Below are 26,101 nucleotides of genomic sequence, written 5' to 3'. Positions count from 1 at the left end.
TCCTCTGTAAACTGGCCATCTCTGTAAACCCGTCGCAAGACGCACTGGTCGATGCTTATTTATAAAAACCCTCTCAGGCCTCACTCCACCCTATCTGAGATGCCTAGTGCACCCCTCAACCTCCACATACAAAACCTGTTCTGCTGGTCGCTCCTCTTTTCAGTTCGCTGCAGCTAGCAACTGGAACGAGGTGCAAAAAAACACTCAAACTGCACCGTTTTATCTCCATCTTCATTCAAAGATGGAATCGTAGACACTCTTACTGACAGTTGTGACTGCTTCACGTGTATTGTTGCCTCTGCCCTTTGTGCTGTTGCCTGTGCCCAACGTTTGTACCATGCTTCGTGTTGCTACAATGTTGTGTTACTGCCATGCTATGTTGTCATCTTAGGTCTCTCTTTATGTAGTGTTCTCTCTTGTCGTGATATTTTCTCCTATATTTATTTATTTTTATTATTTTTTTAATCCCAGCCCCCTTTTGGTAGGCCGTCATAGTAAATAAGAATTTGTTGATAACTGACTTGCCTAGTTAAATAAAAGGTTGAATAAAAATAAATTACAAATTTGCAAAACGTACAATATGTTCTGAATTTCCAAAACATGCTATATGTTACAAATTTGCAAAACGTATGATACGGTTAAGGTTAGCTAAAAGGGTTAAGGTTAGGGGAAGGGTTAGCTAACATGCTAAGTAGCTGAAAAGTAGTAAGTGGTTGAAAAGTAGCTAAAACGAAGTTGTCCGTGATGACATTTGAACTCACAACCTTTGGGTTGCTAGACGTTCGCCTTATAAGCCCACCCACCAGACTTCAATTTTTGCCTTAGACCATTGTGTCTTATGTAACCATACGTTACATATCATACAATTTGAGTGTCCGGGATTTACATTTCCTGTTACGTCTAGTAGATCATCAAGGACAACAACCACCTGAGCCACTGCCTGTTCACCCCGCTATCATCCAGAAAGCAAGGTCAGCACAGGTGCATCAAAGCTGGGGCCGAGAGACTGAAAAACAGCTTCCATCTCAAGGCCATCAGACTGCTAAATAGCCATCACTAGCACATTAGAGGCTGCTGCCCTATATAGACTTGAAATCATCACTGGCCACTAATAATGGAACACTAGTCACTTTATAATGTTTACATATTTTGCATTACTCATCTCATATGTATATACACTGTATCTTAGTCTGTCGCTCTGACATTGCGCGTCCATATATTTACAGATGTGTGTGTTTTGTTGTGAAATTGTTAGATATACTTGAGATATTACTGCACTGTTGGCGCTAGAAACAAGCCTTTTTCTACACCCGCAATAACATCTGCTAAACACAGATGTTTAGCAGATGTATGTATGTGACCAATACAATTTGATACCAGGCTGCGTTACCTACCAGTATGTGGTAAAAACATTTTTTTTTTGGTTTTTTTTTTAATAACTTACGTGTACAACTTATCTTAGCAGTGTTGTAACCATCTTCCTACAACATTGTAACCTACTATGCAAAAAAAAAAAAAAAAAAAGATCATTCTTGGTATCACAACAACAAGAAAGCCACATGAGGCATACAGTAGCCATATAGTATCATACCGGCTTTAGCGAGCATGGAGGCCAGCAGCTTGCAGACAATGGAGCCCCTCTTCCTCATCTTGCACTGCTTGCTGTAAGGGAAGTAGGGGATGACCCCAATGATGTTCTTGGCACAGTTAGTCTTGAGAGCGTAGGCCATGACCAGCAGCTCCATGATGGCCGTGTTCACATCTCTGGGTAGGACAAAAAAAAACATTCAAGGGACAATGGAGACAGATGGACAGAAATAAGATAATGTAATAAGCAAGAGTGAGATACAGAGTAGTTATTTCAGTAAACTGTTGAATAAAAAAAAATGGCTGTTGTGTTGTCATGGTTTTAATTTGCATGTCGTAGTAACTGACGGGGTATAAAATTCAAGATGTCGGCACGTCTCAAGACCACATTAGCCCACTGAGAGCGTTCGCTCTCTGAGTTAACACTCGTCTTTGAACAAACACATTCACTACACATTTGAGTGAGTCTATGACGCTAGTCAGTATCCTACAATGTTAACTTACTTGACTACGTGCCCATTGTCCTGGCACTAATCGCCACATTGTAAGACAAGACGTTGCGCGCCACACTAATAGTCGTTCCCTAAAACCTGAAGTATAACCTTGAAAGCTATGGGGCATTTCTAAATGATTAAGCCTCAAGATCGTATCGAAGAATGACTCCCTTGTTGTATGGGATTCAGCCAGTTCATGAGAGAAGCAAAGGCAAACTTTCTTGGGGACTTGATGCACTTTTATTAACACTATAATTAGTAATCAAAGATAACGTCTTATTACTTAACTAATACAAAGAGTGCAATAAGGTAGTGCCAGAGTAGATTTGGCCTAGGCAGCCTCCTGAAACAGCAGAGCCAACCACAATCATTAAAGGGCAACTCAACCCCAATTTCACCCTTTGCATGTTCTAAAAATGCATTCAGGCTAGAAGTTGTAGGTGGAAGGAATTGGTAAACATAGTTGTACCTGATCCCAACACTTTCTCACTAAAGCATAATCTGACAATTCTGTGCATTGTGAGCAAATACATCTCTAGACAGTTAGCGCACAGTGGTTAGTCACCAAGTTCCTAGCATCTATTGCCACTTGCGGTTTAAGATCAAATCCCCCTTAGGGTGCAAAAAACATTTTAAATGTGGACTCACATTTATTGCGGTATTGTGTTGAGGGGAAAAAATGCAATCGTCACCTTGAAAATTAAGATTAGGGGCTCAATTCAATCCAACCTGTATTGCATTATTTACGCAGTAGCTCTTTTTCCAACAGTCAAATTAACTCAGATTGGTCTTGGGTACCAGGGCCGGCTCGCTCATTACATTTTAGGCATTTAGCAGACGCTCTTATCCAGAGCGACTTACAGTAGTGAATGCATACATTGCATACCTTATTTTTTTCTTCTCCGTACTGGTCCCCATGGGAATCGAACCCACAACCCTGGCGTCGCAAACACCATGCTCTACCAACTGAGCCACACGGGACCAAAGGTAGGATTAGGCATCCACCTATGGTGGCAGATTGACTAGGGCGCCATTTTCTGAGCTAAACTGACCAAGACTCACCTCCAACCTCACATAATTAATTCTGCCCAAAAACAATTTCTCTCAACCTGTGGCATATGGGCTTTTAATGTTTTTTTGATTTATTTCACCTTTATTTAACCAGGTAGCCTAGTTGAGAACAAGTTCTCATTTACAACTGCGACCTGGCCAAGATAAAGCAAAGCAGTTCGACACATACAACAGAGTTACACATGGAATAAAAAAAACATACAGTAGAAAAAGTCTATATACAGTGTGTGCAAATGAGGTAAGATAAGGGAGGTAAGGCAATAAAATAGGCCAAAGTGGCGAGGTAATTACGATATAGCAATTAAACACGAGTGATTGATGTGCTGAAAATGAATGTGCAAGTAGAGATACTTGGGTGCAAAGGAGCAAAATAAATACAGTACGGGGATGAGGTAGTTGGATGGGCTATTTACAGATGGGCTATGTACAGGTGCAATGATCTGTGAGCTGCTCTGACAGCTGGTGCTTGACGTTAGTGAGGGAGATATGAGTCTCCAGCTTAAGGTGAGTGCTGATGCTGCCCTATGATAAGCATTGCAAACTTCGTCAAAGGCAGGGCCGCAAAATATTTAACTTGTCCATTCCAAGCGCGCCTCTCCAGAGTGCAGTTGGAGAGACGCGTCGCTACGGCGTTCCAACATACCATAATTTTTTTTTACATAAATCGTGTAGCATATGGTAGAAAGAGTATGTCGCCTTTTCTGTAGCCAAAAGGCTGGAGATAAAATGTATAACAACGTAATGAGACGAACAACTTCTACATCATGTAGGTTTCTCCAATCCAATTGCCTAACCTAAATGGCCTCCAATCAAATAAAGAATGCGCTGACATATTAACAAACATCCTAAAAACAGGATAAGTCAAAGTAAAATAGACAATATGGAATGGACAATCATGCTACTCACTGTCCAGGACTTTCACCCCGTGTGCTAAATTTCATGTGTATTCCTACATGTTTTTTTACTGATATTAGCAAACAATTTAATTCTGCCCTTCCCACTGTGTAAACACATTGCAAATAGGCTCAGGATAACGCCTACTGATACAATTGGATTGCTGATAGTCAGAGCTTAAAAAGCAGGAATCAGGACTAATGAAGCCAATGCAACGGCCTGTTTTACAAAATATGGGCCTACACCCCAAGGATGGGCAGTCATAAAATTCCATTGTGGGCAGACATGGTTGACTACACTCCATTAAGCACCGACACCTTTTTTTCCCCAGTCATCTTTGTGTTTTACATAGGGTAGTCCTACCACATAGATGGCATTCCTAAAATTCTATTTTAGACAACACTGTAGGCCAGGGATGGGCTACTCCAGTCCTCTAGGGCCTGACTCGTGTCACACTTTTGCCCCAGATAACAAATCTGACACCAATAATCAACAAATGATCATCTACAGTTTAGAATGGAATTAGTGTCAGCATCTGTGTTGACCAGAGATGTGGAACAAGTTTGACACCTCTCCCGACCCCAAGGACTGGAGTTGACCATCCCTGCTGTAGGCTATACCTCAGTAAGAACGGACCGATACTGACGCATTTTGGACATATTTTTTTGTCCGGGCTGGACCAGCCTTTATTTGCAACAAACAGACTATGAATAACATCTTGTCAACTTTCATTCAGAACTAAAAATGAATCTAACTTCAATGTCTGGAAAAAAGTACTTTAGACGTCGTTCCAACATCATTTTGCTTACTGGGACCATTGTTGAAGGGGCGTCAATTTTTGTTGTCTCGCCTAGGGGTGCAGAAGGGCCAGGACCAGCCCTGTAGGTACTCTATTAAACCCTACAACTACTACCAGGAATAAATATTGTAAATTAAGGACTTGAAATAAAAAGGTGTCTGCCCCATGTGGGATTAGAAATCACAACCATTGAACTATGAGCCACCAATTAGTCATAGCAGTTGGGAAACCATTGTCACCCATTTCTCGTTATGATGGATATAGCTACGAATATAAACGTAAAATTCACATAGCCTACATGTTTTTATTCTTCATAAAAGCACATAAGTGTATGAAACGGTAAGCAAAAACATTTATCATATGCGGAAATGTGCCTTACTGCCTTTTGAATTTTGTGTAACGTCAGTAGTCTAGTCAAGGAAGTCTCATGCAAAATATACTGGCACACTCCACTTACCAAGACCATTACCAAATAAGGCGTGCGGTCACCTGCTTTTATATAGTGAGCCTCGAGGTTGTACCACATAGCACATCTAGAAGGGAGTGTATTTCATACCAAACCCCTCCCTTGAGATGAAGAGGCACCTTCAAGGTGCCTTCTTTACATTATGATTTCAATGGTTGAGTTTAACTGTTCGGGACAAAAAGAGCTAGATTTACTACTAAAATACCTAAATATATCACCTTTGCAACAAACTGTCAAAATTAAGACCAGAATTGATGTGTTTCACTATAAATAAGCCTAAAACATCTGGTTTTCGATTAAAAATAAATTAAATAAAAGTTAAGGAAAGTTACTCATTACAGGTCAGTGGCCCCTAGTTGGCTGTTAATATTGCAATCCCAATTTAACAGGCAGCTCCTGCCAACCAATGAATGACATAACCACTGGATGAAAATATGTTTGTGGAGGACAGACAACCATGGGGGTCATTCTGACTGGTCAGCGATGAATCAACAGTGTCTGCCTAATTTCACAAGGGAATACATTTACTTTTAGTTTCTAATGATCAATTTGGTTCTGTGGTGATACTGCATATCCAACCAACTAGAAAATACACACTCAATTCAGACGGTGTAGAAGACATGACACCCGGATCCTCTCACCTTGGAATGGTCTGAATGATAAAGATGTCTTGACCACGAACAGACTCTTTCACATCCACCCTGGTTTCTGTAAATAAATGTAAAAAAGAGCAGCAAATAAGTTCCAAGAGCAAGTAACCCCAGATACAGTATGCGGACCATCATCTACAGTGCATTCGGAAGGTATTCAGACCCCTTACATTTTTTCACGTTACAGCCTTGTTCGAAAACGTGTTAAATAAAAATGTTTCTTCAATCTACACACAATACCCCATAATGATAAAGCAAAAACTGTTTGAAAAAATTGCACAATTACATAAAAGTAAAAACTGAAATACCTTATTTACATAAGTATCAAGACCCTTTGCTATGAGACTAAATTGAACTCAGGTGCATCCTGTTCCCATTGATCATCCTTGAGAGGTTTCTCCAACATGATTGAAGTCCACCTGTGTTAAATTCAAAATGTTTGGGCATGATTTGGAAACACACACACACACACACACACACACACACACACCTACCTGTCTATATATAATGTCCCACAGTTGACAGTGCATGTCAGAGCAAAAACCAAGCCATGCGGTCGAAGGAATTGTCCGTAGAGCTCAGAGACAGGATTGTGTCGAGGCACAGATCAGGGGAAGGGTACCAACAAAAATTCTGCAGCATTGAAGGTCTCCAAGAACACAGTAGCCTCCATTCTTAAATGGAAGAAGTTTGGAACCACCAAGACTCTTCCTAGAGCTGGCCGCCTGGCCAAACTGAGCAATCAGGGGAGAAAGGCCTTGGTCAGGGAGGTGACCAGGAACCTGATGGTCACTGACAGAGCTCCAGAGTTCCTCTGTGGAGATTGTCCTCCTTCTGGAAGGTTCTCCCATCTCCGCAGCACTCCAACAATCACGCCTTTATGGTAGTGGCCAGACAGAAGACACTCCTCAGTAAAAAGGCACGTTGACAGCCTGCTTGGAGTTTGCCAAAAGGCACCAAAAGACTCTCAGACTAAACAAGACTCTGAAACAAGATTCTCTGATGTGATGAAACCAAAATTGATCTCTTTGGCCAGAATGCCAAGCGTCTCGTCTGGAGGAAACCTGGCACCATCCCTACGTGAAGCATGGTGGTGGCAGCATCATACTGTGGGGATGTTTTTCAGCGGCAGGGACTAGGAGACTAGTCAGGATTGAGGGAAATGTGAACAGACCAAAGTAGAGAAAGATCCTCGTTGAAAACCTGCTCCAGAGCGCTCAGGACCTAAGGCCATCAACCCTAAGCACACAGCCACAGGAGTGGCTTTGGGACAAGTCTCTAAATGTCCTAGAGGGGCCCAGCCAGAGTCCGGACTTAAGCGCGATCGACGCTCCCCATCCAACCTGACAGAGCTTGAGAGGCTCTGCAGAGAAAAATGGAAGAAACTCCCCATATACAGGTGTGCCAAGCCAAGAAGACTTGAGGCTGTAGTTGCTGCCAAAGGTGCTTCAACAAAGTACTGAGTAAAGGGTCTGAATACTTATGTAAATGTGATCAGTTTATTTTTAATACATTAACAAAATTGTCTAAACCTATTTTTGCTTTGTCATTATGTGGTATTGTGTGTAAATTTAAAGAAAACAATTTAATCCGTTTTAGAATAGGGCTGTAACATAACAAAATGTGGAAAAAGTCAAGGGGTCTGAATACTTTCCGAATGCACTGTATACCAGGGATATTTAGCTCTTACACTACGAGGTCCAGAGCCTGCTGGTTTTCTGTTCTACCTGATAATTGCACACCTGGTATCCCAGGTCTAAATCTGTCCCTGATTAAATGGGAACAATGAAAAGATGCAGTGGAACTGGCTTCGAGATCCAGATATGAGTTTGAGGGATCTATACTATAGTAGGTCTGTAGATTTTATATACACTTAGTGTACAAAACATCAAAGGACATCTGCTCTTTCCATGACAGACTGACCAGATGAAAGCTACAATCCCTTATGATGTCACTTGTTAAATCCTCTTCAATCAGTGTAGATGAAGGGAAGGAGACAAGGCTTAAAAATAATTTTTTACCCAAGACAATTGAGACATGGATTGTGTATGTGCGCCATTCAGAGGGAGCCTTTGAACAGGGTATGGTAGCAGGTGCACCGGTTTGTGACAAGAACTACAACGTTGCTGGGTTTTTCACACTCAACAGTTTGCCCATGTGTGTCAAGACTGGTCACCACCCAAAGGACATCCAGCCAACTTGACATGTTTGGGAAGCATTGGAATCAACATGGGCCAGCATCCCTGTGGAATGCTTTCGACCCCTTGTAGAGTCCATGCCCGACGAATTGAGGCTGTTCTGAGGGCAGAAGTGTGGGGGGGTGCAACTCAATGTGACTCGTTTCAGGAAAACTCCTGTCGCGTGTCAATACTTAACGAAGTATTTGAACGTAAACATTTTTTAAATAAAAAATGCTTTTGGAATGTGTACTCAAGTGCCTTAATAAAATTGTATGCCATCTGTATATATGAATAAAATAGTTAAATTACGAGCCTAGTTGATTTAGCCACAGAAAAAAAAACAGGAACCTTTCCGCTAGCCATGATTGGCTGAGATAATGGATGGGCTGGATATGCCGATTGGATTGGTCTGCCATGTAGCACGCGTCTTTCTATAGCGTGAACTGCTCAGTATTTGTAGGTAATCCTTTCGAACGCTGCTTTTTTGAACGATATCACAATGAACTGCAAAAGTGTTGCTAATGCTCTCCACTTTCGTGAGGACAGAGTTTTGAAATTGGTGAAATGCCCTGTGGAAGCAGAGTATGACAGCTAAGGAGATTCTGCCATTTGATTGCAAATATGCGGAAGGAGTCAAAAAGAACACGGAAGGCTGTTGTATAAAACACCTGTCTCCGGATTACATCTTCAAACTAAGGGCAACCATGGCATCGGTGAGGGAGAAGCGTTAACTCTTTAGGGATAGGGGGCAGCATTGGGAAGTTTGGATAAAAAGCGTGCCCAGAGTAAACTGCCTGTTACTCAGGCCCAGAAGCTAGAATATGCATATAATTAGTAGATTTCGATAGAAAACACGCAAGTTTCCAAAACTGTTAAAATAATGTCTGTGTATAACAGAACTCATATGGCAGGCGAAAACCTGAGAAAAATCCAACCAGGAAGTGGGAATTGAGGTTTGTAGTTTAAGTGAATGCCTATCGAATATCCAGTGTCAGTGGGGTCAGATTGCACTTCCTAAGGCTTCCACTAGATGTCAAGTCTTTAGAAGTTGTTTCAGGCTTCTATTGTGAAAGGGGAGCGAATAAGACCACTTAAAGCAGATGGCCCAGGTGAAAGCCTTTAGTTTAGTCACGCGCGTAAGTGCGAGCTCCGTTCCCTTTCTAATGAAAACAGTATTGTCCGGTTGAAACATTATTGAATATTTATGATAAAAACACCCTAAGGATTGATTAGAAACATCGTTTGACATGTTTCTACGAACTCAAATGGAACTTTGACTTTGTCTAGACTTTGTGCCAGCACTTTATGCATTTGGATTACTGGACTAAACGAGCTAACAAAAAGGAGGTATTTGGACATAAAGATGAACTTCAACGAACAAAACAAACATTTATTGTCTAAACATGGAGACCTGGGAGTGCCATCAGATGAAGATCATTAAAGGTAAGTGATTAATTTTAATGCTATTTCTGACTATTGAGACACCTCTCCTTGGTTGGAAAATGGCTGTATGGTTTTTGTGGCTAGGCGCTGACCTAACATAATCCCATGGTGTGCTTTCACCGTAAAGCCTTTTTGAAATCGGACACTGTGGTTGGATTAACGAGAAGTTTATCTTTAACCTGTTAGGGCTAGGGGGCAGTATTGACACGGCCGGATAAAAAACGTACCCGATTTAATCTGGTTACTACTCCTGCCCAGTAACTAGAATATGCATATAATTATTGGCTTTGGATAGAAAACACCCTAAAGTTTCTAAAACTGTTTGAATGGTGTCTGTGAGTATAACAGAACTCCTATGGCAGGCCAAAACCTGAGAAGATTTCAAGCAGGAAGTGGCCTGTCTGAGAAGTAGTGTTTCATCTTGGCTCTTTTTATTGAAGACTCAGGATCTGTGCAATAACGTGACACTTCCTACGTCTTCCATAGGGTCTCAGAGCCCGGGAAAACATTGAACGATATCGAGGCAGGCTCTGGCTGAAACACTTTATCGCTTTTGGCAAGTGGCCACTCAGAGTACTATGGGCTTAGGCGTGTGCCCGCTTCGACCGAATGGTTTCTTTTCCTTTGTCTGTTTATCTAAACGCAGATTCCCGGTCGGAATATTATCGCTTTTTTATGAGAAAAATTGCATAAAAATTGATTTTAAACAGCGGTTGACATGCTTCGAAGTACGGTAATGGAATATTTAGAATTCTTTTCTCACGAAATGCGCCATGCTCGTCACCCTTATTTAGCCTTTAGGATAGTGTCTAGAACGCACGAACAAAACGCCGCTGTTTGGATATAACGATGGATTATTTTGGACCAAACCAACATTTGTTATTGATGTAGAAGTCCTGGGAGTGCATTCTGATGAAGACAACAAAGGTAATAACATTTTTCTTATAGTAAATCTGACTTTGATGAGTGCTAAACCTGCTGGGTGTCTAAACAGCTAGCCCTGTGATGCTGGGCTATCTACTGAGAATATTGCAAAATGTGCTTTCACCGAAAAGCTATTTTAAAATCGGACATATCGAGTGCATAGAGTTCTGTATCTATAATTCTTAAAATAAATGTTATGCTTTTTGTGAACGTTTATCGTGAGTAATTTAGTAAATTCACCGGCAGTGTTCGGTGGAAATGCTAGTCACATGCTAGTCACATGCTAATGTAAAAAGCTGGTTTTTGATATAAATATGAACTTGATTGAACAAAACATGCATGTATTGTATAACATAATGTCCTAGGGTTGTCATCTGATGAAGATCAAAGGTTAGTGCTACATTTAGCTGTGGTTTGGGTTTATGTGACATTATATGCTAGCTTGAAAAATGGGTGTCTGATTATTTCTGGCTCGGTACTCTGCTGACATAATCTAATGTTTTGCTTTCGTTGTAAAGCCTTTTTGAAATCGGACAGTGTGGTTAGATTAACGAGAGTCTTCTCTTTAAAATGGTGTAAAATAGTCATATTTTTGAAAAATTGAAGTAATATCATATCTAAGGTATTTGAATAACGCGCCACAGGATTCAACTGGCTGTTGAGTAGGTGGGACGCAAGCGTCCCACCTAGCCCATAGAGGTTAAAATGGTGTATAATACTTGTATGTTTGAGGAATTTGAATTATGAGATTTCTGTTTGAATTTGGCACCCTGCAATTTCACTGGCTTTAGGCCAGGTGTTCCGCTAGCGGAACCCCCTTCCCAGAAAGGTTAATCTATGAATACGTGTAAGAGAGTCTAGCTAGCTACATTTTCCGATATTATACGTTTCTAAATTTTGGCAGAAAATAACTTAGCTGGCTGTCTCGCTAGATAACATTACGTGTATGATATGTGTAGTAATATTATTCATATCTCAGAGCCATTTGCATTGCTAGCTATAGCCTAATGTTAGCTAGCTAAGAAACATTGAACCTAGTTGGTTAGCTTTAGCTACCTGTAGATTCATAAAGGACAGTAACGTTATGGGTTGGGATTACGGTTCATTGTTTAGCTAGCTAGATGTCTAAACAAAAAAAAAGACTGACTATGCAAGTAAACTTTCACTGTACCATTTACACCTTCTGTATCCTATGCATGTGACAAATATCAAATAAAATCAGTTTATAGTGCGTGTTTACCAGAGACGGTAATGTGAAGAACAACATGACCTGCACCGAAGTCAAATTAGGATATGACCAGCGAGACAGTGTCCATGTTCAATAAATAAAATAATTTGTCACAATCACAACCGTAAGCTATTTTCTGTAGTTAGCTTGCCATTAACTTGTAAATAATGATCTTGTTGTGAGTTTATTTTCCTATAATAATGAATACAAATTAGCTAAATGAATACGTTGTCAGCTATATGATATGGCCATTACTTGAACTGGCAAGCCAGCTAACAAGCTAGAAACGAACCAAAACATTGTTTAGCAAGTTGCTTTTATTTGCCTGGTTAGCAAGATTGACATGTACTAAATACATTTTTAAAACAGATGAGTTTATTGGTGTTAGAATACACCAGTTATGCTATTTTGGACCACCAGGGTGCTGATGTCATACAGCCTGTTTGTTTTTGTGTTTATACTTTTTCATAACGACAATGATACGTTTGATGACAATAGAATATTCATGTCACTACGACAACAGTATACAGACATGTCAATAGACATAGTATAAACCATTAGTCTTGAAATCTTTGGTTGTTTAGTTCACTACCGTACTCACTCGGTTTAGCACATGGCCTCACATGTAAATCTTTAAAGAGATGGGGCTAAGCCTTAAGAGGGTGTGAACAATACTGAATGGTTGTAGATAAAAATCTCTAATAGGTTTAACAAAACATTCAAGGGCCATTTTGTCAAAAGTGGGGTTACAAGTTTTTCAACTATCAAAGCAGAAGTACTTTCCCAATTGTTCCTCAACTGTAGTGTATGATATCACATTTTCCAACTCTAAGTCTCTACTTTTATCCAATGTAAAAAAAAACAATTTTGTCACAAGACTGAATCGAGCTGGTCGTTCACATATTAGGAAGGTGTCCTTAATGTTTTGTACACTCAGTGTATACTGTATGAAGCTGAAAGGTATAACCTGGCATCTCACCTCTGTTTGACTCTTGGTAAACAACTGACTTTCCCAAGTCTACGCCAAGGCGTCTGCAAGAGAGAAGGAAGGCGTTAGACAGTAAATAACCAAAAACACATAACTAAAATCGTCCACACACAGGAGGAATGCCCGCCTTTTGAGTAACTTGCCCAACTGTCATCAATCATTATTCTTCTTGTGGGAGCTTATATTTGTCCTAATTCATATACAGTTGAAGTCAGAAGTTTACACACACTTCGGTTGGAGTATTAAAACTGATTTTTCAACCACTCCACAAATTTCTTATTAACAAACTATAGTTTTGGCAAGTCGGTTAGGACTTTTGAGCTCTAAAGCGGTGGTGCAAAGACATTTGTTTATTATAAATGATATGTTTATGAATACCTGTCATTAAAATTACTTTGTAATTTGTGGAATATTAGGTTTCTACATTGTGTAGAATGTAAATGTAATGCATCTCAATAGAAACACAATGTTCTACTGAGATGCATTACATTTAAAAAATTGTCCACTCTTTAAAAATGTCAGGTGCAAGAGATGTCATTCCTTCTTTGCTATGATCATTGATATCCTGAAGAAGCTATCCCTTTTCTTTCTTTGCCTGAAAATGTTTGGATATACTGGTGAAGTTACATTGTTAGCTAGCTAGTCAATGAAGTAACATGACTGAAAAATGTGTAAAATGGTGAGTAGTTTTAGTAGGCCCACAACCTGATTTATGAATTTAAAATGGGGTCCGGGTAATCCGCAATAGGAAGATAATGTTGCACCAGTGTGGTGAGAGAACTCGAGCCGTTGGAACACAACTACACGAGTGCTTATTTCAAAGAGCGCTCCATAAGCCAAGCCCAGGTGGGCAGAGCTATGCATGTTGCACTTGGATATGTTTTAATATGGGAAGAATAGCCTCTCATTTTACAATGGGTCAGTTTGGTTCTGTGTAGCCTAGTTATGCTAATATAAATATATATACACACACACACACACACATATATACACACACACACACACACACGCGTATATATACACATATACATACATATACACATACATATACACATACATACATACACCCCTTCAAATTACTGGATTTGGCTATTTCCGACATACCCGAGGCTGACCGGTGTGTAAAATCAAGCATACATCCATGCAATCTCCATAGACAAACGTTGGCAGTAGAACGGCCTTACTGAAGAGCTCAGTGACTTTCAACAAGGCACTGTCATAGGATGCCACCTTTCCAAGAAGTCAGTTCGTCAAATTTCTGCCCTGCTAGAGCTGCCCCGGTTAACTGTAAGTGGTGTTATTGTGAAGTGGAAACATCTAGGAGCAACAACTGCTCAGCCACGAAGTGGTAGGCCAAACAAGCTCACAGAACAGGACCGCCGAGTGATGAAGCGTGAAGCGAGTAAAAATCGTCTGTCCTTGGTTGCAACACTCGCTACCGAGTTCTAAACTGCCTCCGAACAGTTCTTGTACCAATGGGAGCTTCATGAAATGGGTTTCTATGGCCGAGCAGCCGCACACAAGGGAAAGGGGGATACCTAGTCAGTTGTACAACTGAATGCCTTCAACTGAAATGTCTTCCGCATTTAACCCAACCCCTCACCATGCGCAATGCCAAGCGTCCACTGGGATTGTGTGAAGCTCACCACAATTGGACTCTGGAGAAGTGGAATCGCGGTCTTTTGAGTGATGGAATCACATTTCACCATCTGGCAGTCCGACAGACGAATCTGTGTTTGGCCGATGCCAGGAGAACACTACCTGCCCGACTGCATAGTGCCAACTTTAATGTTTCGTGGAGGAATAATGGTCCGGGGCTGTTTGTCATGGTTCAGGCTAGGCCCCTTAGTTCCAGTGAAGGAAAATCTTAACGCTACAGCATACAATGACATTGTAGACGATTCTGTGCTTCCAGCTTTGTGGCAACAGTTTGGGGAAGGTCCTTTCCTGTTTCAGCATGACAATGCCCCCATGCACCAATCTAGGTCCATACAGAAATGGTTTGTCGATCGGTGTGGAAGAACTTGACTGGCCTGCACAGAACCCTTTACCTCAACCCAATCGAACACCTTTGGGATGAATTGGAACGCCGACTGCGAGCCAGGCCTAAATCGCCCAACATCGGTGCTTTCACTTCAGCGGATGGGGAGTAGCCATGTCATAAACCACTCCCTTTGCCATTCTCACTCAATGTTTTTGTACGGTCAGGGCATTTTGAGAAACGAGAGTGGACTCGTTAAGTAGCCTAGCGGTTAGTGTTGGGCCAGTAACAAAATGTCGCTAGTTAGAATCCCCAAGCCGACAAGGTGAAAAATCTGCCGACGTGCCCATGAGCAAGATACCGTTGATAAAGGCAGACCCTAGGTGTGGCCCCACTGAGTGTCTAGCGTTGAGTTTGAATATGCAAAACACATTTCCAATTCATACGTGCATAATACACACTTGTACATACAGTTGAAGTTGGAAGTTTACATACACCAACGCAGTTTCACAATTCCTTGACATTTAATCCTTGCAAAAATTCTGTCTTAGGTCAGTTAGGATCACCACTTTATTAAGAATGTGAAATATCAGAATAGAGAGAATGATTTATTTCAGCTTTTATTTCTTTCATCACATTCCCAGTGGGTCAGAAGTTTACATACACTCAATTAGTATTTGGTAGCATTGCCTTTAAATTGTTTAACACCATGGGACCACGCAGCCGTCATACCGCTCAGGAAGGAGACGGGTTCTGTCTCCTAGAGATTAATGTACTTTGGTGCGAAAAGTGCAAATCAATTCCAGAACAACAGCAAAGGACCTTGTGAAGATGCTGGAGGAAATGGGTACAAAAGTATCTATATCCACAGTAAAACGAGTCTTATATCGATATAACCTGAAAGGCTGCTCAGCAAGGAAGAAGCCTCTGTTCTAAAACCGCCATAAAAATGCCACACTACGGTTTGCAACTGCACATTGGGACAAAGATCTTACTTTCTGGAGAAATGTCTTCTGGTCTGATGAAACAAAAATAGAACTGTTTGGCCATAATGAACATCGTTACGTTTGGAGGAAAAAGGGGGAGGCTTGCAAGCCGAAGAACAGCATCTCAACCGTGAAGCACGGGGGTTGCAGCATCATGTTGTGGGGGTGCTTTGCTGCAGGAGGGACTGGTGCACTTCACAAAATAGATGGCATCATGAGGGAAGAAAATTATGTAGATATATTGAAGCAACATCTCAAGACATCAGTCAGGAAGTTAAAGCTTGGTCGAAAATGGGTCTTCCAAATGGACAATGACCCAAAGCATACTTCCAAAGTTGTGGCAAAAGGGCTTAACCTCTATGGGCTAGGTGGGACGCTTGCAAAAACTTCAATTTTTCAAACATATGACTATTTTACACCATTTTAAAGACAAGACTCTCGTTAATCTAACCACACTGTCCGATTTCAAAAAGGCTTTACAACGAAAGCAAAACATTAGATTATGTCAGCAGAGTACCCAGCCAGAAATAATCAGACACCCATTTTTCAAGCTAGCATATAATGTCACATAAACCCAAACCGCAGCTAAATGCAGCACTAACCTTTGATCTTCATCAGATGACAACCCTAGGACATTATGTTATACAATACATGCATGTTTTGTTCAATCAAGTTCATATTTATATCAAAAACCAGCTTTTTACATTAGCATGTGACTAGCATGTGACTAGCATTCCCACCGAACACTGCCGGTGAATTTACTAAATGACTCACGATAAACGTTCACAAAAAGAATAACAATTATTTTAAGAATTATAGATACAGAACTCCTCTATGCACTCGATATGTCCGATTTTAAAATAGCTTTTCGGTGAAAGCACATTTTGCAATATTCTCAGTAGATAGCCCGGCATCACAGGGCTAGCTATTTAGACACCCAGCAAGTTTAGCACTCACCAAAGTCAGATTTACTATAAGAAAAATGTTATTACCTTTGCTGTTCTTCGTCAGAAAGCACTCCCAGGACTTCTACTTCAATAACAAATGTTGGTTTGGTCCCAAATAATCCATTGTTATAGCCAAATAGCGGCGTTTTGTTCGTGCGTTCAAGACACTATCCGAAAGGGTAAATGAGGGTGACGAGCATGGCGCATTTCGTGACAAATTTCTAAATATTCCATTAGCGTACTTCGAAGCATGTCAACCGCTGTTTAAAATCGATTTTTATGCAATTTTTCTCGTAAAAAGCGATAATATACCGACCGGGAATCTGCGTTTAGGTAAAAAGAGGAAAGAAAATAAAGCACGGGCTCGACTCGTGCACACGCCTGAGTCTCAGAGTACTCTGATCAGCCACTTTCCAAATGCGATAATGTGTTTCAGCCAGAGGCTTCCTCGATATCATTCAGCTTTTTCCCGGGCTCTGAGAGCCTATGGGAGCCGTAGGAAGTGTCACGTTACAGCAAATATCCTCAGTCTTCAATAAAAAGAGCCAAGATGAAAACAACTTGTCAGACAGGCCACTTCCTGTAAGGAATCTTCTCAGGTTTTTCCCTGCCATATGAGTTCTGTTATACTCACAGACACCATTCAAACAGTTTTAGAAACTTTAGGGTGTTTTCTATCCAAAGCCAATAATTATATGCATATTCTAGTTACTGGGCAGGAGTAGTAACAAGATTAAATCGGGTACGTGTTTTTTTTATCCGGCCGTGTCAATACTGCCCCTAGCCCTAACAGGTTAGACTTGCGTACTATTGTTTGTACAGATGGCAAAATTGTGAGTGAGCCCACTCCCTTGGCTGAGAAGCAACCCCACACATGAATGGTCTCAGGATGCTTTACTGTTGGCATGACACAGGGAGGCAGTCATTGTAAATAAGAATTTGTTAACGGACTTGCCTAGTTAGAGAAAACTATTTTATTTGTCTCCAGTACCTTACTTTTATTCCGGTAAAAACATTTAACAGCGCATTAATGGGGCTCCCGAGTGGCGCAGTGGTCTAAGGCACTGCATCTCAGTGCTAGAGGCGTCACTACAGACACCCTGGTTCGAATCCACAACCGGCCGTCATTGGGAGTCCCATAGGGCGGCGCACAATTGGCCCAGCGTCGTCCGGGTTTGGCTGTAGGCAGTGATTGTGAATAAGAATTTGTTCTTAACCTCTCTAGGGGAGGTGGGACAAAATCGTCCCACACTACTCAACAGCCAGTGAAAAATCAGAGCGCCAAATTTAAAACCACAAAATGTCATAATTCAAAGTTCTCAAACATAGGACTATTTTACACCATTTTACAGATACACTTCTCCTGAATCGAACCACGTTGTCCGATTTCCAAAAGGCTTTACAGCGAAAGCAAGACATTAGAACATGTTAGGAGAGTACATAGACACAAAAAAAACACAGCCATTTCCAAGCAACTAGCATGCATCACAAATACCTAAAACAAAGCTAAATGCAGCACTAACCTTTGATGATCTTCATCAGATGTTTCTCCTAGGACATTATGTTATACAATATATGCATATTTTGTTCAATCAAGTTCATATTTATATCAAAAAACAGCTTTTTACATTAGCATGTGATGTTCAGAACTAGCATACCCACCGAAAACTTCCAGTGAATTTACTAAATTACTCATGATAAACGTTGACAAAATACAGAACAATTATTTTAAGAATTATAGATACAGAACTCCTTTATGCAATCGCTATGTCCGATTTTAAAATAGCTTTTCGGCGAAAGCACATTTTGCAATATTCTGAGTACATAGCTCGGCCATCACGGCTAGCTATTTTGACATCCGCCAACTTCGGGGTCACCTAAACTCAGAATTACTATTAGAAAAATTGGATTACCTTTGCTGTTCTTTGTCAGAATGCACTCCCAGGACTTCTACAACAAATGTTATTTTGGTTCCAAATAATCCATAGTTATATCCAAATATCTCCGTTTTGTTCGATGCGTTCAGGTCACTATCCGAAGGGTAACGCGCGAGCGCATTTCGTGACAGGGTAATTTATTGCCTGAGATTTCTCGGCATGCAAAATGACTTGTAGCTCAATGACTGTCAACACAGTTACATGCAGTTCGACACTGAAGAAGAGGACTCATCAGTTGCAGAGTATGTAAGCGGGGCTGGAGCGAGATTCCCAAAGGCTGGAGCGTTGGCCTTCTCGCCCGCTCCAATTTCGCTCCAGCAGTGCTCACTTCACAAGCTCAGGGCATGCCCGGCCCAGCATGCATTTGTAGCCTACTGGTGTGCTGCTACAGCCCCTTGCTTTCGCTACTGTCATGAGTTTGCTAAATATTTTCATAAAGAAACAGATAAAACACAGGGACAAAAATCAAGATGACTTACAAAGATGAGGACCAAGAGTAAGAGAGTGATGTAGTGTCCACAACTAAAGAATCATTGTGGAATCTGAAAAGATAAGTATTCCGAAAGCATGATGTGTACTTACTACGTGCACATGCTAAAAGAAAGGAATGAGGTGGATAGATAACTAAGTGTCATTGTTACAAAGTATTTCTAAACTAAAAATCTGATCTTAAACTTTGTTCAGTTGTTCTATTATCTATACAATAGGCCAGAATTGATTTTGGCCCAATAGGCCTGGCATATTCCCACTTTCAAGGAGCTTTCCATTTTGATTGGGTTATTAAAAATCTTTAGGCCAACCTATAGAAAAATAAAACAACTATGCATCTCTGCCCAGCCTGGCAAGAGTGGCCAAAAGGGTGTTTAGCATCCACAGTGGCTCCACTGCTAGCCTGCTTTCCAGGCACCTTCGCATGAGCCTGAAGCCAAAGAATGGCCAAACGACTGTTTCTAAAAACTATGTAGCCTATTTAAAGTGATGAGCGCTTCTTACATTCACCCCCCCGGTATCCAATTGGTAGTTAGTCTTGTCTCATCGCTGCAACGCCCTGTATGGACTTGGGAGAGGCGAAGGTCGAGAGCAGTACGTCCTCCGAAACACAACCCAACCAAGCTGCAATGCTTCTTGACACAATGCCCGCTTAACCAGGAAGCCAGCCACACCAACGTGTCGGAGGAAACACCGTACACCTGGCGACCTTGTCAGCGTGCATGCGCACCCGACCTGCCACAGGAGTTGCTAGAGCGCGATGGGACAAGGACATCCCTACAGGCCAAACCCTCCCCTAACCCAGAAGACGCTGGGCCAATTGTGCGCTGCCCAATGGGTAACCCGGTCGCGACCGGCTGCAACAGAGCCTGGACTCGAATCAGGATCTCAAGTGACACAGATAGTACTGCGATGCAGTGCCTTAGACCACTGCGCCACTCGGGAGGCCAGAAAGAATGCATGTTACATTTAGATCGGTTTGAACCGGAAAAATGGGTCAGTGTCTCGGGCTGGGGCACCAACTGTACCTGCCCCTATGTTTGAAATACTGTTTGCCTGGAATGGGCCCTATTTGTTAGCCCAGTTTGCTTGAAGTCTCTTAGCAAAGTTATGTGCAAGGTCATTCTCTCTCATCCTTGCAATTTTCAGTGACAGATCCTCTGGAGTCTAGCGATGTAAAAGTAGGCTTAATAGGCTGCTTTTATGCAGACAGATCAATTCTGATATTTTTCCACTACTTTTTTTTTAAGGAGTGGGGCAGTCCTGTCGTTTACTTATTTTATTGTATAGGAGAGAGGAAAGTTAAGAGTTTTTGCTGAAAGAGCACTGGGCCGGATTCATGTTCTCTAGAAGCAGCGCCCTATACCGCTAGACCAGTGGTTCCCAGGGGTACTAGGAACCCTAGGGGTACTTGGCCTATCCACAGGGGGTACTTGAGAAGACTCATGAGACCATAGGCCCACTGGTAAAATGCACACGAGGGGATACTTCAGGCGTACTCCAGCAGAGCAAAATTCAATTAGTGGAACAGTAACCGAAAAAGTTTGGGAACTACTGCGCTAGGCCACCACTAATTTGTCTTTTGAGTACTTTCAAATCCAGCTGAAGAGCGGAAAAAAATGTAATTTCAGGACCGTTGCAAGGGTCTAATTTGAATGCGCAGCATATACTTACTCCGTGATCTTCTTGGCGAGCTCCGTGCATGCGGTGGTCGAGTTGGCAGAGAAGACACGGTACCCACTTTTTGAGATATTCATTGTATAGTGACTATAGGAAAGCTTTGAAGTTCGAGAATGACAGACGAGACTTATGAGGCCTTATAAAAGTCAATGGCAACGTATTTTGCCTACTCACATTGACAATATCGACTCCTTTTATAAATTCAGGATTTAAGAACACGGAAATACGTCGAATGAGTGCGGAATGTTACAAAATCTCAAAGCATAAACACCGACCTGCATGTAGCTAACCTACATAACTGGCGTAAGTAAACAAGTCTACTTATCGATCGCAGTATGACTGGTCTAACAAACTAGAAAACTGAGTTTTTCCACATCCGCACATAGATCTGTAGGCTACTCTACGAAAAACGCCCTCCACCTAATTCTTCAATTGGAAAAATATTTTGCAATAAAAGTACACTGCAGCAGACTCGAGTAATCTCAAAAAGTGCATACAATGTTGCTTCTAGCGTAGCTAATGTAAACTTTGTAGCAATGAGGTCGCGTCAAAGAAAATAATACGAGTAATTTCATTGGGTAGCCAACGATTAACATATTGGCAGTATAATAATCCAATGTGATTGCTGCTTTGGAACAGAGGGCGGTTTGTGCGAATTTTCAACCACTCAGAGCACTTCAATCATGCGCGAGGTCAAAGAGTAACCTTACGTAGCAGGCGTAAAGAGACGTTCAAGTAATGAGTTATTATGAAGAAGAAACATGTAGGTAACATATTCTGTTTTAAATTATGAAAAAGTGGTATTTCAGGGGGAACGGTAGGTCATGTATAATTTAATATAATACAAATAAAATTAAAATAAATGTTACACAACTTTGTCATATTTCCTAGAAATCTAACTAGCCTAATTAAACTTTTCTTCACTCTTTCCTCAATTGACAAATACAGTTTCAAAATTGATTGCAGCCATCCCATATCATTAGTAGTACTTTCTTGAATTTTCAGCAGGAACAGCTTCATAATAATGACCACAACGTCAGAATTGACTAAAGAGTTAATTGACATTGGGAGGCAATTTTGTCTTTTCACAATAAAAATTACCTTTGATGAACAGCTTGTTATTCTATACCCACACTATTAATAAGATAACGTGTGGGTATGTACAGTGTGAGGATGTGCTACCTATTTTTTGTCAGTGTCCTTGTGGAACGCGGTCATCCAGCTTAGCTTAATGCTAAGCATGGTTCTCCACACTTGGATATGGGTGTCACAGCAGATTCCTTCACTAAGGCCATTGGCGTAGAACAAGGGGCAGAGGGTGGGATCCAGAGGTAGTACCACCCTCCCAACGTCTTAATGTTATATCCACACCATACACCTAGGGTTCCTTCAGCCCCTCACCTGCCCCCCACCAATCCTCTCATCCTTTGAGCACCTTTTCCTTTAGCAGGTCCAATATGACCTGTCTTTCCTGGCTCTCCAGCTCAAAACTCCTCTCCCTCTCCTTCCTCTCCGCCCCCAGCCTCTCTCTCTCCAGAGTGATCTTACTCCTCTGAATCTCTAGCTCCTCCCTCCTCAGCAATAGCTCCTCCTCCCGCAGTCGCTGTTCCGCCTCCGAGCGCTTCTCCAGGAAGCTGAGGATCTCTGAGTAGGTCTGGCAGCAGCATTGGCACGGCTGCTTGGCCATGGGCGCCGCCGAGACTAGCGAGAGCTCCGCCAGGTCCTCCTGCTGCTCCTCGGGCTCTGGGGTCGTGGGGACTGAAGGGGGCAGGGAGGGAAGATAGTCGGTGATGGGGAGGATAAAGTCTCAAAAGGTCAATGTTTTTTGGTTATCATTTCTTTGATCTGTAGTCACTCAAACATTTCTGCTGAGGAGCAAACATGTCACTGTGTGTCTCTTGAGTAACAGCACACACAGAGACAACTGTTTTAGGCGGGGCAAGGGCAGGGCATTCTAAGCAATTGCTGTGGAACCACTGGTTTGGTCACAGTTGTGCTATAATAACAGTAATCTCTTCAGGTGTGTGTCCTATTTCCTTCCTCTCTTTGGATATGATCACAGATCTAAAAGTTATTCTCTCACCTCACAGATCTAAACAGACTTGGATGGGGTTCTTACCTTTGGGTTGTCCTGTTTGTGTGGAGATAATGATGGGTTTGTCCTGCTCTGGTAGACTAGCCAGCTCTTCCAATGCTCGTTTCCTGAGTTCCTCATCCTGGTACTTACTCTCCCCGCTGGCCAGAAGACCCTTCTCTGCCTCCAGCTCCAAAACCTCGTGGAGTAGGTCTTCTTTTTGGGCATACAGCCTCTCTGTCCCAAACCTGAACACATACAAGGTTGGGTATCAGCTTCTAATACATTTCTCCTATTAAGCGTATGTATGTCTAATGTCAACTTCTGGCCAGTCTTGACCAACCTGCGTAGGCTGGGGAAGTCCTGCTTCTTGTAGTAGTCCAGCAGTAGCATGGTCCTCTCCCTGCAACGCCGGGAGTCCACCTCGAAGCTCTCGTCCTGCAGGGCAGCAGTGATGATCTCCCCGACACGGGCCCAGATACGACCCGACTCCTTGGAACAGAACGGGTTCTGAGCAATGACCTCACGGAGCAGCAGGATGTCGTGGCGGGCGGAGAATCGCACCTGTCGCTTGCGGGGAGTGGTGGAGGGGCCGGCGAGGGAGAAACCTAGGGAGAGGAAGGGGGACGGAAAAAGTGAGAGGCAATATCTAAGTCGTAGACTATTGGTATAGAATCCTCAGATATGACCTTTGCCAAGAGGTCTGGGCCTTAGTGCACTTATACTGTAACACTGGTTCAAGCCTCACTGACTGTTCCTCCTCAATTGCTACTTCAGAAAGTAGATAGACAATCCAGATGGTAAGGAAATAACTCGAAGTTCAACATGATGTTTCATAGGGAGCTGCAAGATAAACTACTGGGCTGAATATAAGGGGGTTCACATTGGTGAATGTTAGGGAAACATACCTTGGTTGTAGTCATTTTGGAAACCGTTTCCGTTTAAGAAGGAAACGTAAAGATAACGGGTGAGACCCTATTTGAATTTGTCCAAGAGAAACTCTCGTTTGCGTTTTCCGTTTGGAGTAAACGGTTTTGCATCAGGGCGAAACGATTTGTAACAGATTAAGCTAATGATTACAAACCTGGCAAAGTATTTAATCATAAACGTAATTTAACTGTGAACGGCCTGTAGGCTATTTGTTTGCGATTGGGGATCAGCTGTCATACAAAGCAAAGCCGATATTATCACTTTCACTGTCAAAGCAACAGCCGAAGCCCCCTATTTGCCTGGTGATGTAGGCTAGTTGCTAAAACGCTTTGCCATCCCAGGCACAAGTGCAAGCAACACGGCACGTCTACCCATGCAGAGGCAACGCAGTTAGAAAATTAAAAGTATAAATGTTGCATTGTTTATTATGGGCCAGCGCGCGCACAGGAAAATCACACGAGCCGCATAAAATGACAAATGCTGGTTATGGATTTATGAACAATAAAATATGTAATGTCAGACGTAGCAGTTTATGTCGGGCTCACCACCGTTATTTGCCATCTCCACCACACGTTCCATATCTGCATGTATCCGGGATCAGCTGATACACACAAAATGTTGAGGTCACAGTACACGTCCACTCACCAGTACAGGTTCCATTCTGACGTGTAACTCAACTTCTCTGGAAATCTGGCAAAACTGGCGAGACGGAAATTGTGCAGGACCGCGGAGTGTCCACACGATGGGGTCAAAATACCGCGCGTAAAGTTTCTGGTGTATTCTGACAAGTAAAGTCAATTCCATCATCACAGAGAAAAGGGTCTGGATGCTCTGTGCAATCCATAATACAGAACATATTCACTTGTGGCTTTGACTTGGCATGGTAACAGGCAATCTGGAATATATAGTTGACCTACATAAGATTGCTCGATTCTGCATCTGATTTCTTTTTATTGACCATAAACAGTCAAACAATGTACTCACTTCAGAGTGAATGACACCTCAAATGTCATAATTCACTCTCCAGGTCAAGAGCTATTTACTGGAATGATGTGTTGAATAATGACCATTGAATATCATCAGTATTCAGGTGGTCTCTTACCTCCCACCTTTTGACCCTATCCATCTCGCTCGCTTACACACACACACACACGTCACTCTGCCCCCCTGCAACTCTCTCACATTTTAGTCATTTAACAGATGCTCTTAACCAGAGCGACTTACAGGAGCAATTAGGGTGAAGTGCCTTGCTCAAGGGCACATTGACCAATTTTTCACCTAGCCTGCCTGGAGATTTGAACAAGCGACCTTTCGGTTACTGGCCCAACGCAAGGCACTTATCTTGTCACGGTGACTTGGCGCTAATGAAATCTACTGAGGTATTGGACAGGCTTAATGTGCTGTGTATAACACATCACCATAATAGTTATGCAATAATCATTATAATGGTCTCTACCCCATCAGACCAGAGTAGGCGCACTCCTAAAACACACATCTAGGCTGTATCCTAAATGGCACCCTATTCCCTATATATAGTGCACTACTTTTTACGAGTGCCCATAGGGCTCTGGTCAAAAGAAGTGTGCCCTGGTCAAAAGTAGTGCAAAAGTAGGGAATAGGGTGCCATTTGGGACACTCTTAGAGATGGGATCCAACTGGCAACTGACCTACTTGACCAGTGTCTCATTGAAGAAGTTAAATGTACATCTACACTGATTGTTCAAAACATTAGGAACACCTAATATTGAGTTGCACCCCTTTTGCCGTCAGAACAGCCTCAATTCGTCAGGGCATGGACTACAAGGTGTCGAAAGCGTTCCACAGGGATGTTGGCCCATTTTGACTCCAATGCTTCCCACAGTTGTGTCAAGTTGGCTGGATGTCCTTTGGGTGGTGGAGCATTCTTAATACACACGTAAAACTGTTGAGCGTGAAAAACCCAGCAGCTCTGCAGTTCTTGACACACTCAAACTGGTACGCCTGGTACCTACCACCATACCCCGTTCAAAGGCAGTTAAATGTTTTACCCATTTACCCTCGGAATGGAACACGTACACAATCCATGTCTCAATTGTCTCAAGGCTTAAAAATCCTTCTTTAACCCGTCTCCTCCCCTTCATTTACACCAGGGGTTTCCAACAGGTTGATTGCGAGCTGCCAGTAGCTCATAGCCCATAAGCTACCAGTAGCTCATAGCCCGTAAGCTACCAGTAGCTTGAAGCCTGTAAGCTACCAGTAGCTCGTAGCCGGTAAGATCCCGGTAGCTCGTAAGCTACCAGTAGTTTGTAGCCCGTAAGCTACCAGTAGCTCATAGTCCACCTATGAGTAGCTCGCCAAACAATTCTGTAAGTAC

General features: G+C 42.2%; 2 protein-coding genes across 4 annotated transcripts in view; both read right to left on the bottom strand.

The window, feature by feature from the left end:
• Positions 1 to 21,325, bottom strand: part of LOC106588225 (phosphoribosyl pyrophosphate synthase-associated protein 1) — a 28,879-nt gene extending 7,554 nt beyond the window's left edge. For 2 of the 3 annotated variants that reach the window (XM_014177023.2, XM_014177033.2), the window contains exons 1-4: positions 20,739 to 21,325; positions 12,716 to 12,768; positions 5,953 to 6,019; positions 1,592 to 1,764 (exon numbers count right to left, since the gene is read on the bottom strand). In XM_014177023.2, coding sequence (XP_014032498.1) covers positions 1,592 to 1,764; positions 5,953 to 6,019; positions 12,716 to 12,768; positions 20,739 to 20,821 — 376 coding nt within the window. In that variant the 5' untranslated portion in view covers positions 20,822 to 21,325. The remainder of the gene's footprint in view (positions 1 to 1,591; positions 1,765 to 5,952; positions 6,020 to 12,715; positions 12,769 to 20,738) is intronic. The other variant, XM_014177038.2, reaches the window with a different exon arrangement.
• Positions 21,326 to 21,559: 234 nt separating this feature from the next.
• Positions 21,560 to 24,420, bottom strand: LOC106588570 (trichohyalin). The gene is made up of 4 exons (XM_014177713.2): positions 24,294 to 24,420; positions 23,162 to 23,426; positions 22,864 to 23,066; positions 21,560 to 22,502 (listed from the first exon to the last, which is right to left on the bottom strand). Exons 1-4 carry the CDS (start codon positions 24,325 to 24,327, stop codon positions 22,165 to 22,167), a joined length of 840 nt encoding a protein of 279 aa, XP_014033188.1. The 5' UTR covers positions 24,328 to 24,420; the 3' UTR covers positions 21,560 to 22,164.
• Between the last annotated feature and the right edge of the window lie 1,681 nt (positions 24,421 to 26,101).

The sequence above is a fragment of the Salmo salar genome, chromosome ssa02, assembly GCF_905237065.1.
Source record: "Salmo salar chromosome ssa02, Ssal_v3.1, whole genome shotgun sequence".
Lineage (NCBI taxonomy): Eukaryota > Metazoa > Chordata > Actinopteri > Salmoniformes > Salmonidae > Salmo > Salmo salar.
The sequence above is the reverse complement of the archived record's forward strand: the minus strand, read 5'-3'. Positions and strand labels throughout refer to the sequence as shown.

Coding starts and splice junctions, on each gene's coding strand:
- LOC106588570 (XM_014177713.2), bottom strand. CDS start 24,327: ATGGAACGTGTGGTGGAGATGGCAAATAACGGTG. Junction 23,427..24,293: donor GGAGATGGCAAATAACGGTG/GTGAGCCCGACA, acceptor TCCTCTCCCTAG/GTTTCTCCCTCGCCGGCCCC. Junction 23,067..23,161: donor GACTTCCCCAGCCTACGCAG/GTTGGTCAAGAC, acceptor GTATGTGTTCAG/GTTTGGGACAGAGAGGCTGT.